A 15,387-nucleotide genomic window follows, 5' to 3' on the forward strand; every position below is an offset into this window, starting at 1 on the left:
TCGTAAGTGTGCGTGTGCGATTCAGCGTCCTTGAGACACAAGCAAAGCACAAAGTGTGTGTGTGGTGCTTCGCACTCCTCTTGACACATTTAGTCATCGTCTGCATGATGACAAGTCCTGCCTCCCCGTGTCCCTCGGCCGGACCTCTTGCAGGGCCCCACCGAGACTCATTCCTTCGAGTGGACGCGGGCTCCGAAGGGGAGGCGGTTTGCGCCGGTCCCACACGAGTCCCTCTCACAGATGAGGGATTCCGGATTCTTCTTTTCTAGAAGCTCCCACTCCACGGGCGCGAGGAGAACACACCCTCGTCCTCTGCAGCTGCCGTGTCGGCCGTCACGTGGACCTCTGTGCGCATCGCCGGTGTCGACGCAAAGCTTTGTACTCGGCCGCGATGCTTTTCCCCTCAACTCTGGAGGCAGATAAACACTTGTTTACATTTACAGGCTGTCGTTTGCAGTGCGTATTGTGTAGCTTCTGCTCCCTGAGGGTAAAAATGAATAACGCGGCGGATCAAAGGAACGAGTGGGGGTGGGGGTGGGGGCTGGTGATGTCACAAAATCTCACGCGGGAGGGGGGATTCTCCATGGTGTGCGGCCACTGGGCCGTGACATATGGCAGTGCCGCACGTGTGACACTGACTGCTCCGGTTTGGAAGAGCCTCAAAAAGCAAAATAGAGATGAAGAGACACTGTCGTCAGGAGCCTTTTGCTGGTGCTCCCTTCATTTTCGTAAAATGTACAAAGAGGGGGGGAAAGGGGGTGGGTATCAGTCACTTAAATTCCTTGCTGTGATGCCGTTTGTTTTTTCTTTTACATTTACATGTATTTATTTAGCAAACGCTTTTCTCCAAAGCAATTTCCAGTGAACTCTATGTAGTGTTATCAGCCCACACACCTTATTCACCAGGGTGACTTACACTGCCGGATACACTACTTACACTGGGTCACTCATCCATACATCAGTGGAACACAGACACTCTCTCTGTCACTCACACATGATGGGGAGCCTGAACAGCATGTCTTTGGACTGTGGGAGGAAACCAGAGCACCCCGAGGAAACCCTCGCAGAGACGGGGAAATATGCAAACTCCACACAGACTGAGCAGGGCTCGAACCCATGTCTTCTCACGCCATCCAGGTACAGTAAGACACCAACACTGCTCGCTATGCCACTGTGCCGCCTGTTTTTAAACACCGCATCGCTTCATATGCAGCAACGGAGAAAGTAATAAACGAAGAACTGCAGAAAGAGTGCATGATAAGGGTGTCTAGCTGTGAAATAAACGTTTTTCATCCATCGATGGATACGCCTGGAGCGCACCGCCTTGTTCGCCGCCGCCAATACGACTTTCACTCTGGCACTCAAGGTTCGAGCCCATCGTACGAGTGTAAATTACAAGCGGGGCCTGACAAGACCCACATAATAGAAAACACAGATGTGTGCGCGGGAGCCCGTGAATGGTCGGTCACTCCGTATCGGGTGTGCCGTTGAAGGCTTTGTGGGGCTGAATTGCCTGCTGAGCCTCCCGTGAGTCTCCGAGGGTCGCTTTCTCATATCGGTCGCACCTCCTGCAAGTGGCCGGGCCTGTAGGTCGAAAGGCTCCCTCACACAGTGTGTGTTTGTATGGCTGGCTTCTCCGGCACTTACTGCGAATACATGGCTGGGATGTTGAAACAAGTTATTACAACAAATTAGCCCACTGTGTTGCAGTAAAGGGAATAAATGATAGTCATGGGGTCATGATATGTAATTTTGTGCAAGAATGGCTATGATTGTGGCAGGACCTCAGCATGTGCTTATTGTGAAATGTCTTCATAAGAGTGTCCGGTTTGTCTCTCTACTTCCAAATATCGATGAAATGTCCATTTTCGGTGTCGGACACAGGAGTGTCATTAACGAAGGCAGTTCTGTTTAACGAGGCCCGTTGAAATCCATCGGAACACGACGCCGGATAACCTGCTGCTCTCAAGGTGCCTTCATTCGTTGGACTTGACAGGCTGATTTAATAATGCGTTTCAGCTGAGTTCTCAGCCTGCAGTCACTTTGGGTTCGTTTGGTATTTTCACCCTTTGGCTCCACCAGCAGATGTGAGAGTAAAGGAAATACTTAAGAGCCTTGCACTGGGGCAAAGAGTTGAGGTTGCAAGTGCAGTGTGGGTCTGCTGAAAGACGGTAGTGCCATACTTCTAGAAATTAAGAGCAAAACAATGGGTTTCATGCGGTGCTGCTGGGGGGGGTCATCTGATGTCAGTGGTGTGAAAAGGTGCTACTGCTTTACTCCCTAGAACTGGCAGGAAATGAAAATATGAGTCATAGATTTCACCAATCAAGAGTGTTCAGATATAGGGCCCGAAACATAATACATAACCATCCCCTTGCTGTAGAATATGCCATTGCTGGACCTTCCCATGACCACTCCCCATGCTGATGTTTCAGTGCTGGTTGATATCATATCAAGTAGATGATCCATAATCTGCTTCTGCCCATGGGATCTGTAGAGGACACCTCTACAGTCTGCTGGTGGGGGAGAGGTTGCCCGAGGTCTCCGAGGGTACAGCGTGGCGCTCGGACGATCCCAAGTCTGATGCCTTCAAGGAGCGAGTGAAGGTGATGCTGAAGAATAACTTCCCCCAAACTGAAAAGCCACACCAGCAATTGATTCCTCCGTCGTTTATGGCCCGCTTCTTCCTGAATAATTAGCGTGCTCTTCTCAGATGCTCCTCCATGATCTCACCCTTAGAAGAGAAGTGGAGGACACAGGTTTCTAACAAGCCAACGCCTGCTCTGAGAGAGAATGCACCTGTTGAAAAGAGAAGATGGTAAAACCCCTTAAGCTAATTTTAATATTTATATGTGCTAAAACCTTTTTGGTTAGTTTTAATCCAGTTTAATTGGATTGAGTTGCAGTCCTATGGGAATTTTTTTATTAATGGATTTCTGATTATATGTTCTCCTTGGTTTGAGCACCAAGTGGGTCACAGAAGGATGTTTGATCTGTACCCAGAGCCTTTTTAACAGTGTTTCTGTACAAAACAAATGAAGCTTGCTTGCTTTCTGGTATCTGAATTACCCACTTGATCAGTTATGTAAGTGCTATATAAATAGGCTCTTTTTTTTGTATTTATTTTGAGGGCGTGCGATGGTACAGGGGGTTTGACCGGGTCCTGCTCTCTGATGGGACTGGGGTTCGAGTCCTGCTTGGGGTGCCTTGCAACATACTGGCATCCCATCCTGGGTATGTCCCTTCCCCCTCCAGCCTTGCCCCCTGTGTTGCCAGGTTAGGCTCCGATTTGCCAAGACCCCACTTGGGACAAGTGGTTTCAGACTCTGTGTGTATTTATTTTCCATTAAACTACTGTTATGAGTTTGCATGAATCCTTTTATGATCAGTGTCCTAAGGGGTGTTTGAGGTACCAAACAGAACTTTGATATTCCCGATGATTAAAAATTCAAAATAGTTCTGATCTTCAACTGGTCTTGTTTTACATCTTTTAAATTATAGAAGATGTCGGCTAGATGTTACTGCTGACCTACACTAAGAGAGTGATCAAGAAATATGGCCTGGATCAGTCCTTCATATAAAATGCAGTGCAGAGCTGTGCTTTTCTTCCAAAAAAAAAAAAAAAAAAAAAAAAAAAACTTGTTTTAAACAACGTGGTTGTTTTTTCAAAAAAGTGCTTCACTGGTGAGTTTTTTTTTTTTTTTTTTTTTTTTTTTCTCCCCCCCCTTCTTCAGTTAAAGGCTCGTTGCTATTGAAAGTCTCCTTTTCTTCAGCGGGCACGGAGCACAGTGTGTGTTTTCTCCAGATTTTAAATGCTCCCTTTTACTTATTTTAACCTTGGAGTACCATTACTATAGCTATGCACAGGTGGAGTGTGAAGCAACGGTTGCAAGCGCACACACAAAGTGAGAAAAGTCTTTTACCTGTTTTCTAAAGGCTTCAATTTTAATGAAATATTTTCTTTTGAGACACAATGTAATAAAGAACTTTGTAACACAATATGAATTTATTCTTATATAGAGCTTTATCAAAAAGGTGCATTCAAAGCACCTTAAGATAAAACAAATGAACAAATTACTGACCAACACATAACAGGAACATACAGTCTAAAAATATTACGTGAATAAAGATATGAGACCCAGTCAACACTGATATACTAAGTTTTTAAATAGCGTGATGAAGTGGCCAGTTAGTAACGGAAGAGAGAAAAACAAAATGTTTGATTTGTTGGGGGAACATCTATTTCAGGCGGTTTTAATATTCACTTGCTGAGGGAAGCAACTGCTTCTCCAAGTGAGGATTGCAGTGGTCTGGAGCCTATCCCAGATACACAGGTAGAGTATAAGGATAGTCAGCGGTACACTTCATGAGACAGCAGTCCATTACAGGTTAGCCACATACACACATTCACATGCTAGGGGTGATTTACATTTACAAATTAATTGGTAGCACAGGTCTTTGACTGTGGGAGGAAACCAGAGCACTCCATAGAATTTGTCAGATTTGGTCTGTACGCTATTTTACGACAGTGCCGTTTCCTTGGGTTAGGGTAGTGGGTTGACTGTGTGACAATTGATCAGAGAGGATGAAGCTCTCTGGTGCTGCGACTGTATGACTCTGAGATCGCAGCAGAGATCTGATCAGGAAGGCTCCCTCTCTTACTGTGGTAAACCTTAACTGCACACCTGTCTTCTGCATCAGGGTGGAAGTTCAGTCAGAAGAAAAAAACAGCCATTTCCTCTTATGCATTCAACATGGGGGCATTTTGAATATTCTGTGCTTTCTAAATATTTCAGCATCGTTAGGGTGTTCGTTGCTGTCAAGTGATGGAGGGACCAAAAATCGAATCGAAAGTATTCAATGGTGTGATGCACAGATATTTGTGAGACACATTAAGCGTGTTTGAACCCTGCAGGGAAAAACATCCCCTTTCCTCCCCCTGCTGTGTCTACGAAGGTAGGAGGGTAAAAAAAAAAAAAAAACATGACGAGTCTGTTGTCATAATGTATAATACTGCTCAAAAATCTGCGATGCCTTTGATGCAAAAGCAGGCTGGAGTTGTGCTCTTGAACCCGTCCTCCTCCAGTCACCTGGTGAGCATCTTACACATCCTTTCCAGCGTTTTAACAAGATTTCTGCTGCCCATTAAATGTCGTCCTCAGAAAGTGTCTCCAGTTTATGGGAAATTGATTTTGATAACAAAACCCAGAAGTTTCCTTTGATTAGGTGAGATTTCCTCCCAAACCAGATAAAATGTTCTCTTCATTTAAAAAAAAAAAAATCATATACAGTATTTGTCTTCATTTCCCTCAAGGGGCTCAGAAGTCTGACAGATGGTGGTAGTGATGACTAATAAGTATCACAGCAAATCCCAGAATCTGATTCATGTTGCTTCAGGACAGCATTTTAGTGTCAAGGTTCAATATATCATTTACAGTCTTGGTAGTCAATATATAGATCTGTGAATAAAATAAATATAAAATTAATACAGCGCTGATCCTCCTGTGCTTTGTTAATCTCAGATCACACAACAGTGCAAGATTTAAACACTGTCATACAGATGAACAGAAGAAAACTCTCAAAGCTAAAAGTAATACATGAATAAATGTATTATGAAATAAAGTAAAATTCCCCTAGTATATAGCACATATTCCTATTGTAATACAAGTAGATGAGTTCATATTCATTATTTAAATGTCAGCACTGTACAAATGGTTGTGATTTCTCATACATTTATATTCATTTGTTCAGTTTTCTCCATATGTGTGAAATTTATTTTTCAGAACAATAGAATTATATAACTGAACTGTGCAATAGTTCTTTCTAGTGCCAATATGCTGTAGAGGGTTATGTCATATATGACCAGTACACGTTTTCTGATAATACAAAAATGCTGATCCAAAAAAAAAAGATCTGTAATTTCTGAGTGGTAGCTCTCCCCAGGCGTGTGCATCCGGTTGTATTGCAGACCCCCGCCTCCCAGATTTTTCTTTTTTTTTTTTTTGCTGGCACTTGATTCGTCAGTCTGTGAAAAGAGGCTTAGGGGTGGCTTGTATTAGGAGGATTCTCCTGGGAGTACATGGGGGGGCGGCTGAGAGGCACTGTCTCTTTAAGGGTATTTTTAGTTCAGCAGTTATCACTGGTCACTGGTCAGGAAAATACGCGTTAAAGGCTGTATTAGACCTGCAGGCTTCTAATAAGGATGTACAGGATGTGAGCCACTAATACAGCACAAATTAAACATTGGTTTGTAGGCGAGGGCAGAGAGTGGAACCTATTTACACTGGATTTGGAGTGTGTGAAATTGGAAGAAGAGTCTTCTGGAGACAAAGTGAAGGTATGTACCTCTGGTTCGCGTTAAAACCATTTGCTGGGGTATTCCAGGTGTGTGTGTGTGTGTGTGGGTGTGTGGGTACTCGATTTTACCTGCCGGGGATGCTCTAGTGTTCAACAGCATGTCACGACCTCCTGCATATGGTCAGGTGTGGCACTAGCATGTTTACTCAACTGTGATTTTAAAAAGACAGGGAAATAATTAAATTATATGTAGTTTTCTATGTTCGTTCCATTCCTTTTTTTTTTTTTTTTCTTCCTTTTTCACATTTGCAGCTTGATGGTGAAATTATTTCCTGTACTGAAGCTCCCCGTGCACAGTTTTCCCTATTCGGGAGCATATTTAAAATTAATGAAGCCAGCACAGCGGGTTTGATCAAGTTACTGTATTCATTACATTCACACACCGCACTCCGCAGAGAGCCAAGGCAAAGAACAGTCGCGTTTCTCCGAGTTAAATTCCACAGGAGGTTTTCTCAAGCGCTGGCGCTGGCAGTTACTGTAAATGTGTGCCACAGGAATGTAGGATATTGATGAAAAGCGAAAAGTTTTGGTGGATAACCGATTAATAGGTTGGCGGGGAGGGGGGGGGGGCACCGCTTCTTCTTGTGTGTGTAGGAGTGTGTATGAGTGAGAGACTGTTCTTGATGCTCTCTGCTCGGTGGGGTAAGAAGGCGGTGCAGTCTGTACGCTCAGCTGGACCCAACGGGGGTGCGGTGCTGTCGCTCCAGTTGGGTGTTTCACCAGCGAAGCGACTTACGTGTCCAGAATGTCCTCGAAATGGAACCGGCGGAGGTGTGACAAATATAAGGAAAGACGTCCAAGTTGCTTATTAGGACCAACGTATTGTTAATGTATGACAAACCACAACGGTTTAGCGTTAAAATGAGCCGTTTCCTGGGCTTTCAAACTGTGCAGCTTTTTCATGCAGCTGTCATTATAAAGACTGTGTGATATGATAATGTGGAATGTCCAAATATCACTGTGGGTTATGTCACAGCAGAATCAGCTCTAGAACAAGAGGCCACTTCTGATCTGTAGTGTTTTCAGTAGAGAAAGTTTTCTCTCTTTTTTTTTTTTTTTTTTTTTTTTTGCGGTTTTTAATACAGCTCAAGAGCCGAGTGCATTAGAGCTGCCTCTATAAAGCCGCCGTGCTTATCCCCGTATTTAGAGCACGACGATGAAAGTCCGTGAGGCTCCAAACACAATCTGTCAGGCCGGGGAGAGCTCCAGATCTCACGCCGGCCTCACAACAGGTATGATGCAATGGAAGGCCACGCCTCCCGAGTCGTTCCATCCGCTTGGGGTCGGGGGGGGGGGAAGGATTCTGCACTTTGCTGTTACAGGTGCTCCACTGATGATTGCACGGCCCGTCAAAGCCTTATCTCCCCCCAGCCACATGAAGGGGTTTAACACGGGTGCGGCGATACTCATTTCTGCCGGTGGGGGCGCCGTTTCTGAAAGCGGCCGTCAGCCAAGAGCTCCAGGCCCTTCGCAGCTGAACGGGAGCTTAGTGCGGTTTGTTTACGTAGATCACGCCCAGGCGGAACCGTGATCTGGCTCCGTCCGTGGCTGAACGTTTCGAGGAGATGCAACCAAAACAAAGCTCCTGCCATCTTTAATCCTCTTAGTTGAGGACAACAACATTCACCTTCATTTTTGAAGAACATGCCAGAAGGCGACTAAGAACGACACCGTGCTGTAGTTTCTTACGTGTGTAAATGCGAACGGGTCACAGGGAGACTGTAGCTACATGTTTATATACTCTTTGATTGCAAAGTTTTGGCCTTGATGTGATCTTGGCTCATCAGGTCTGCTGGGATGTGTACTTTGGAGCGGTGAACTCCAGTAAGAGGCTGTCTTGAGAACCCAAAGGGGCTCTTCTCAAAGGGGGGGAAGCCATTCCTTGTTAGCAGGGAGACTCCACGGTCCACTTGTTGCAGGAAGATCATTAAAGTGATGCTAAAGAGGCGAAGGCAGCTCCTGCTGGAGTGTTGCAGGTGTGTGCTGGGCATCATAATGAAGGTGTCTCAATGTCCTGAGGGCAGTTTCAAAGAAGGCCTCCGCTGTTGTAGCTACATGGATGCACTTCTTCATGGGCTGAACCTCAGAAATGCATGGCTTTTTTTTTTTTTTTTTTCCCAGAATAAAAGCATGCCAACATGTTTTTTTCTTTTTTTAATAGCTGTTAGGAGCCTTTACATAAAATCAGCCCACATGGTGTGTTTCTATGGAGAACTGAGTCTCTGTGAAGGAAGGGGGGAAAAAAAAGAATAAATTCAGTCTCTGCAGAAGTCGATTCACAAAAATGGGCTCATTTGGAATTTTCTGTGAATTGACATTTATTCATTTTGCCGGCACTTTTTTCCGATGCGACTCACAATGTTAAGCTACTCAAAATTATTTACCTATTTGTACAGTGGAGTAGTTTTTACTGTATCAATTCAAGCTAAGTACCTTGATTAAAGGTACTCCAGAAGGTGGTAGGATTCAAAAACTATAACCTTTGACTCCACAGATGGTAGCTCTAATTTCCATGCTATCTGCTGCCCACATTTGGAAAAAAACATTGGATAACATGTATATTTTTAATGTAATAAAATATGGTCAGGTAAAAATACATTTCAGTGCTTAAGAAGTAATTTAGGATGTGCTGTCATTTTGCCATCGGTATTTACACATAGACGGGGCACGGGGGTGCGGTGGCGCAGCGGGTTTGGCCGGGGCCTGCTCTCTGGTGGGTCTGGGGTTCAAATCCCACTTGGGGTGCCTTGTGATGGCCTGGCGTCCCATCCTGGGTGCGTCCCCTCCGGCCTTGCACCCTGTGTTGCCAGGTTAGGCTCCAGCTTGCTGCAACCCTGCTTGGGACAAGTGGTTTCAGACAGTGTCATGTCATCGTCCAAACCGCTTGTCCCACACAGGGTCGCGGGGAGCCAGAGCCTAACCTGGCAAGACAGGGCGGAAGGCCGGAGGGGGAGGGGACACACCCGGGACGGGACGCCAGTCCGTCACAAAGCACCCCAAGTGGGACTCGAACCCCAAACCCACCAAAGAGCAGGACAAGGACCAACCCACTGCGCCGCCACCACACCCCCCCTTTCAGACAATGTGTGTATTTTCACATATCTGCTATGCACAGAAACTTTTCAAGCAGTCAGAGGAGTAAATAGTTATTTGGGGACAACCGCAGAGAGATGTAGCTTCACTAATTCGGCTAATTGGACAGAGAGCTGCTGAGATTCCCTGTCCGGTTCCCCAAGGTCAGGTAGTGTCTGGAAATCGCTCAGTGGGCTAAAGGGGAAGGGGGGGGGACGGCAGAGACATATCCAGGCGCTGCAGCCGTCGTCCATGTGGGGAGAGGCAGAGTTCAGCCGTGTTGAAACCATTTTGTCCTTGACGCGTCTTTGTGCGCTACGATGTGCCAAACGCTCCCAGCCGCCAGTCCCTGGTGCTCCGGTCTCGAATGACTGCTGGGTGGCGTAATGGCCGAGGGTTTGAATTTGTCCCAGATGTTTTTGACAAATGCAAACAATAAGAAAAAATAGAATGTAATGTACCGGACAGGAGCTGAAATGTTACAGATGTTAATGAAATGATAAGTCTTAATAGACTGTCTGCCCTGGGGTGGAATTATACCTTCTTACTGAGGGGAAAGACCTGCGTTGCTTCTGGTCTTTTTGCTTTAAAGCATAATCAACAATTTATGTTTTGCCTTTCCAAGTTTTTCGTCTTTCTTTTCTCATGGCTTCAGATTCATCCGTCCACCACTCCTTGCTACAGCAAGGTCTAACGGACACATCGTGTATGTTGATTGTGTACGTGCGGTATTAATTACACCAAGCAAAATTAATCATTCTCTGACTGTAAACAAACTGACATGACAGAGTGAATGCTTGAAGGTCATTGCTGCACAGAGCAGACCAGAGACCCGGGTGCGGGCCCAGTCGCGAGATTGTTTATTGCAAAGGTACTGGGGACAAGGCAATACTTGTAGTCTGGGACAAGCGTGCTGAATCTGAGGCACAAACGTGGCACGAGCGGAGAATCCGAAGACGTGGTCGATGAAGGCGTTGCGAGGTACCATGCCGTAAGAGACAGGAACAGGGATAAGGAGATGGGCGAGGGAACAAGGAGGGAGGTACACGGAGGAGAACAGGTAGGCTGTTGTGGAAGGGTTGTGACCGCAGGATGGACGGTTGTTTCAAAGAGATTCGCAACTGGGAAGGGGCTGGGGATTCTTTTCTTTTTTTTTTTTTTTTTATACAGCTGAGTGCGGACAGGTGCCTAATCAGAGTCAGGTGCTGCTGGTTGAGGTGCATGCGTGGTTGTGACAGTTATGATGTCAGTTATGTGTATTATACACACTAATATTTATTTTAAAAGGTAAAAGGAGGATGGTGACTTTTTTTTTTTTTACATTTATTGGAATAGCTCTTACATATTGATCAATAGTGTGGACGTTTACTTTGATTTGGGTGCATCTGTAATATTGGGACATACGGAGTGATTTCTAGAAGAAAATCATCACAGACTCTTCCAGTAGGGCATCTCTGGTTCGACCACTGGATTTACTGGATTGTCCGGGATCATCTGACAGTCACCATGCCCTGGAAAGCCAGGGGGAAGAGCATGTGTCAGTGTTTCTACCGAGAACCGATATGTCACGTTCCGTCTCCGCCTGCTGTGAACCTCAAGGTCGGCCGGGGGCGGCGGCTTCACCGGACCAGGGGGACAGCTGACCTTGAGAAAGGCTCCTTTGCAGAAAGTGCACATGCATGAAAACAATATGTTGGAGGTGGCGTATAAAACAGCGTCCTGGTAGCAACCATAATACGTAATGTATTGCATTGGTTTGGCCTGCTGTCTTGCATCCTGAAGGTCACTGGTTTGAATCCCACTACCCGCAAGCAATGCACTTAAGCTGAATTAATACACTTAGAATGCTGTGCTGAATAAATAGGTAAACGGTTGAAAAACGGATTATATACACAGTAACAGTGCAGTTTGCCTTGGACAAAAGGTGCAAAGGTCAGCAACAATCCTGTCTATGTCCCAGTGGAGTTAAGGCCCTTTTTAAGTTAAAAACGAGAGGTGCACACTATCTTTAAACATCTCCTCTTTCCTCGGCGCTCAGAAAGGTGCTCTGTTTTCCCCACGACTCTCCGAAGTGGACGGAGGAGAGGGTCGCGCACGTCGCGCGCAGCACATGGCGGCGGGTCCCTTTAAATCCCGCGTCGGTGCCGTGATGCGCGCTGATCACCTGTCAGGAGCGGGACATGCGCGTCGGCGGCGGAGCGCGCGCGGGCTGGGGGGGAGGGGGGCGGGACGAGCCGTGCACCCGCAGCCCCGCATCCTCCATCCACAGCACAAGATGGAGGGATAACCGCGGGATGCGAAGGGAGCAGCGAGCGGCGGAGCAGGACTGCGAGGCCGGGGGAGCGCGGAACGAACAGGCGCCTTCGGGCTTCTTGTTCTTCTCGCCTTATTTCTAACGGAGGTGCGCGGGAGCGGCGATGGGCAACGAAGCGAGTCTGGAGGGCGAGGGCGGGGACGGGGGTCTCTCCGGGCTGCCCGACGGCCAGGGGGGGTTCATCCACATCCCCGGCGGGATGGAGGCGGACCTGAGCAAGCTGAGCGCCGAGGAGAGGAGGCAGATCGCCGCCGTGATGTCCAGGGCGCAGCCGGGGGAGGACGCTCCGGCTCCCAGGCAGTACGATCCCCTTCCTCCTCCTCCATCTCCTCCATCTCCTCCTCCTCCTCCCCCAGTGCAGGAGGATGGCGATGCTCACACACCCTTTTCGCTCCACACCGCGCGGCGGTGCACGCGCTCGGTAACGTACGGGAAATAGCGTGACACCACCGAGAGACGCGAGAAACGGCCCGTCGTTGTTCACCGGCTTTTCATTTATTCGCTCATTTATTTCCGATCAGTTCTAAGGGTCCTCCTATAATATTCTCCTCAGCATCCGCGGTGCTTCTTACTGAGAAACATCCTCTGCCTTCTACCCCTAAGGAAGATAATCAGTCGAATTTCTCCGATCAGCCTTCCTTTTTTTTTCCTCTCTGTGTAATTCCAGACTGTAGATCCGTGTTCATCTTTGCAACATGTCAGTGGCGTGAATAGAAAATAACTATATTGTCGTTACATTGATGCCAAGCCGTTTTTTTTCCTTGATTTCTTGTAAGAAATAGGTGTTCATCCGACCTCCAGTGTGTGTACAAGGAATCGAACTGGATGCTGGGAAATACTACCGTCCAGTGATTTTTTTTCTTTTTTTTTCCCTTTTTTTTTTTTTTTAAACAGAGAATCGGCATTCAGAAAACACACACACATACACACATTTCCAGCGCTTGAAGGATGCCGAGAGATTGTGGCGTTTATTAGGTTCCTCAGGCTCTCCGTTAGGTGCCTTCCATTTTTTTTTCTTCTTGTTTGTTTATTGGCGCGACGCAGAAATTGAGCTTAGACCTCAAAATAAAGTCGGCTAAAATATCCGTGATCCAAATAAAAAAAAAAACCAAAAGACATTGAAAAAAAAAAAAAAAAAGGAAAGGTAGGACGTGTACAACTTAAGATCCATTTGGAAAATCATTATTATTTTCTCCCGCAGTGAAATGTCACTATCCCTTGTATATTTAAAGCGGTCAAGTGTAAGTGGGATACATACAGCATGTATCTATTTTTGAAACCAGAATTGAAATGGCATTGCCTTCTCTGAATTCTTGCTGTTGCTTTGGACTGTGCGTATCATGTTACTTGGAAAAAGAAGACATTAAGTAGCTTGTCTGGCTGGAGAAAGTGCATCATGTAAATCAATAACACTTTTCAGACTTCAGGTCCCTGTCCAAGGTGCTGAAATGGACATTTGACGTAAACTCTTTGTGTATGCATGGCAGGGCAGAAGTTAATGGAAGACCAAAATAAGATATTCTCATAACCTATAGCCTGAAATGATAACGCTGGAGTGATATGAAAATAGAGGGGAAAAAATATGCTGACTCCTTGCCATATTTTTTCTGAGTTGATCAACACTGGGCTTTTAGTGCATGATTGAAATATAAATGTTTAAATAATGTGAATACCCACTCTGAGGTTCTGCAAAAACCTTATTTGTTAAAATAAATACTCGAGTTCACACACAGTTTATAAATACAGAACTTTAACCAGAGAACAGCGAAAGAAATACTGTTAAAACACATGATGGTTTTTCAGTTATGCTGTTGATGATGTATCATCTCTACTTAATAAAATGGTTTCATCTAATGCCACTGGTCTCCTCCCACAAACAAGTAATAACTTTAGATACCATTCTTAAATTCAACCTTTATGCTTATTGATCTTACTACGCGTCATGTCTGTTTGTCATGTATGTGTAGGGAGTGTGTTGTAGTGGTCTTGGGTGCCTTGCTTTTGAGACCTTGGCTTCTAGGCAATGTCGTTCAGCTTTGTGCCCTTCATACTGGAGATCAAGGTCTGATTGTTACCATGGGCTGCACCTGGTGGACTAGCTAAATTGGCACTACAGGTGGTCTGTGGACCCATGTTTTAAATGCTGTACAGGAACAGCAAGAAGCAAAAAGACTGTTCTGTGTGAAACACCCTTCACCATAGCAGTTGTCTGTAATCTGATGTAAGATCAATGTGGAGGCACATGGGGGAATGTTGTGGTCATGAACAGCTTTGCTAAGATGCCTTTGCATTTTAGTGATGCAGTAAAAATCACGACCATTTGCATGGGAAATCAGGGGTTGATTCTTGCTCTGGGCTGTCCATAGTGGAGTCTCTGCTGTATATAAATAAGCTAAGCTGTCACTGGGAATTTCACTCGCTGTGCATTCTCTGACTTCAATACTCAGTTAAAGAGTGACGTTTATGTGAAAATGTGCTTCAGCTGTATTTATATCTATCTTTTGTATTTCTTTTCCTTCTAAGGAAATCGGAGGTAGATGCAAAACATCAGCCATCACAAGCAGGAAAACCTCCTACACAGGGGCCTTCTGGGATCAGCAAGAGCCGCACAGTCGATGCCTTCAAAACAGGGTCCCCAGGCCGTCAGGTCCCACCAGGGAGGAGTCCCTCTTCCATCAGCCTTTTAGAGTCTCGTTCCCGGCAGGAGGTGCAAGAGGAGCCCCGCTCAACCATGTTCTCCTCCGGTTTCCTGAGCGGGGCCAACCCCCTCAGTGCTGTGTCCTCTGCCGTGAATAAGTTCAACCTTTTTGGGGATGATGAAGATGACGAGGCCAAAAAGCAAAAGCAAGCTCAGCAGCAGGCTGCCAAATCCCCAGGACACCAACTGGGGCCCAGCAAAACTCCCCAGCAGCAAGGGCCCCGGCCCCCACAGCAGCAGGGAACACCTAAACAGGGACAAGGAACCCCTCAGAAGGGGCCCAGTAATCCTGGACCCCAAAAATCAGGATCTCCGGGACCACAACAGCAAGGACCAAAGCCAACTGAAAAGCCACAACAAGGCGCTGCCAAAGGCGGGCAGCAGACGCAAGGCCCTCTGAAAGGTGGACCACAGAGACAGGAGCCTTCAGGCACTCAACCACAAGGACCCTTAAAACCTGGCAGACCAATACAGCAAGGCCCTCCCAAAGGTGCACAACCAGAACAGCAAGCATCTGGCCAGGTGGGACCTGCCAAGTCCGGCCCATCGCCCCAGGAATCGGTTTCCGAGGCTGGGCCTGCTAAGCAGAAACCGCTGTGTCCGCTCTGTAAGACCACTGAACTCAACATCAACACCAAGGACCCTGCCAACTACAGCACCTGTACCGAGTGCAAGAGCGTCGTGTGCAGCTTATGTGGTTTTAGCCCCCCTGACTCCACGGTAAGATTAGAGCTTTCCATGTTGTCAATCTTTTAAGTGCATGATCAAAACAATCCCAACAGCATTTTCATATGATATATAATTGTTAACATTATTAAACATGCCTGAACATCTATAGAGTGGTGGTATATCCTATAAATGCATGATTTACTTTACCATTGTTTTTCCTTCTTGCTTAACTCTGTTGAAATATCCCATGTCAATATCATTCTTTTCTTTGAGGATA

General features: G+C 46.2%; 1 protein-coding gene across 6 annotated transcripts in view; it reads left to right on the top strand.

Moving 5' to 3' along the window:
• Positions 1-6,042: 6,042 nt before the first annotated feature.
• LOC108936513 (protein piccolo-like) overlaps positions 6,043-15,387 on the top strand; it is a 93,003-nt gene continuing 83,658 nt past the window's right edge. For 5 of the 6 annotated variants that reach the window (XM_018755907.2, XM_018755910.2, XM_018755911.2 and 2 more), the window contains exons 1-2: positions 11,663-12,043; positions 14,267-15,161. In XM_018755907.2, coding sequence (XP_018611423.2) covers positions 11,847-12,043; positions 14,267-15,161 — 1,092 coding nt within the window. In that variant the 5' untranslated portion in view covers positions 11,663-11,846. Of the gene's footprint in view, positions 6,338-11,662; positions 12,044-14,266; positions 15,162-15,387 lie in introns of those variants that run through there. The other variant, XM_018755912.2, reaches the window with a different exon arrangement.

The sequence above is a fragment of the Scleropages formosus genome, chromosome 24 (genome assembly GCF_900964775.1).
Source record: "Scleropages formosus chromosome 24, fSclFor1.1, whole genome shotgun sequence".
Taxonomy (NCBI): Eukaryota; Metazoa; Chordata; class Actinopteri; order Osteoglossiformes; family Osteoglossidae; genus Scleropages; species Scleropages formosus.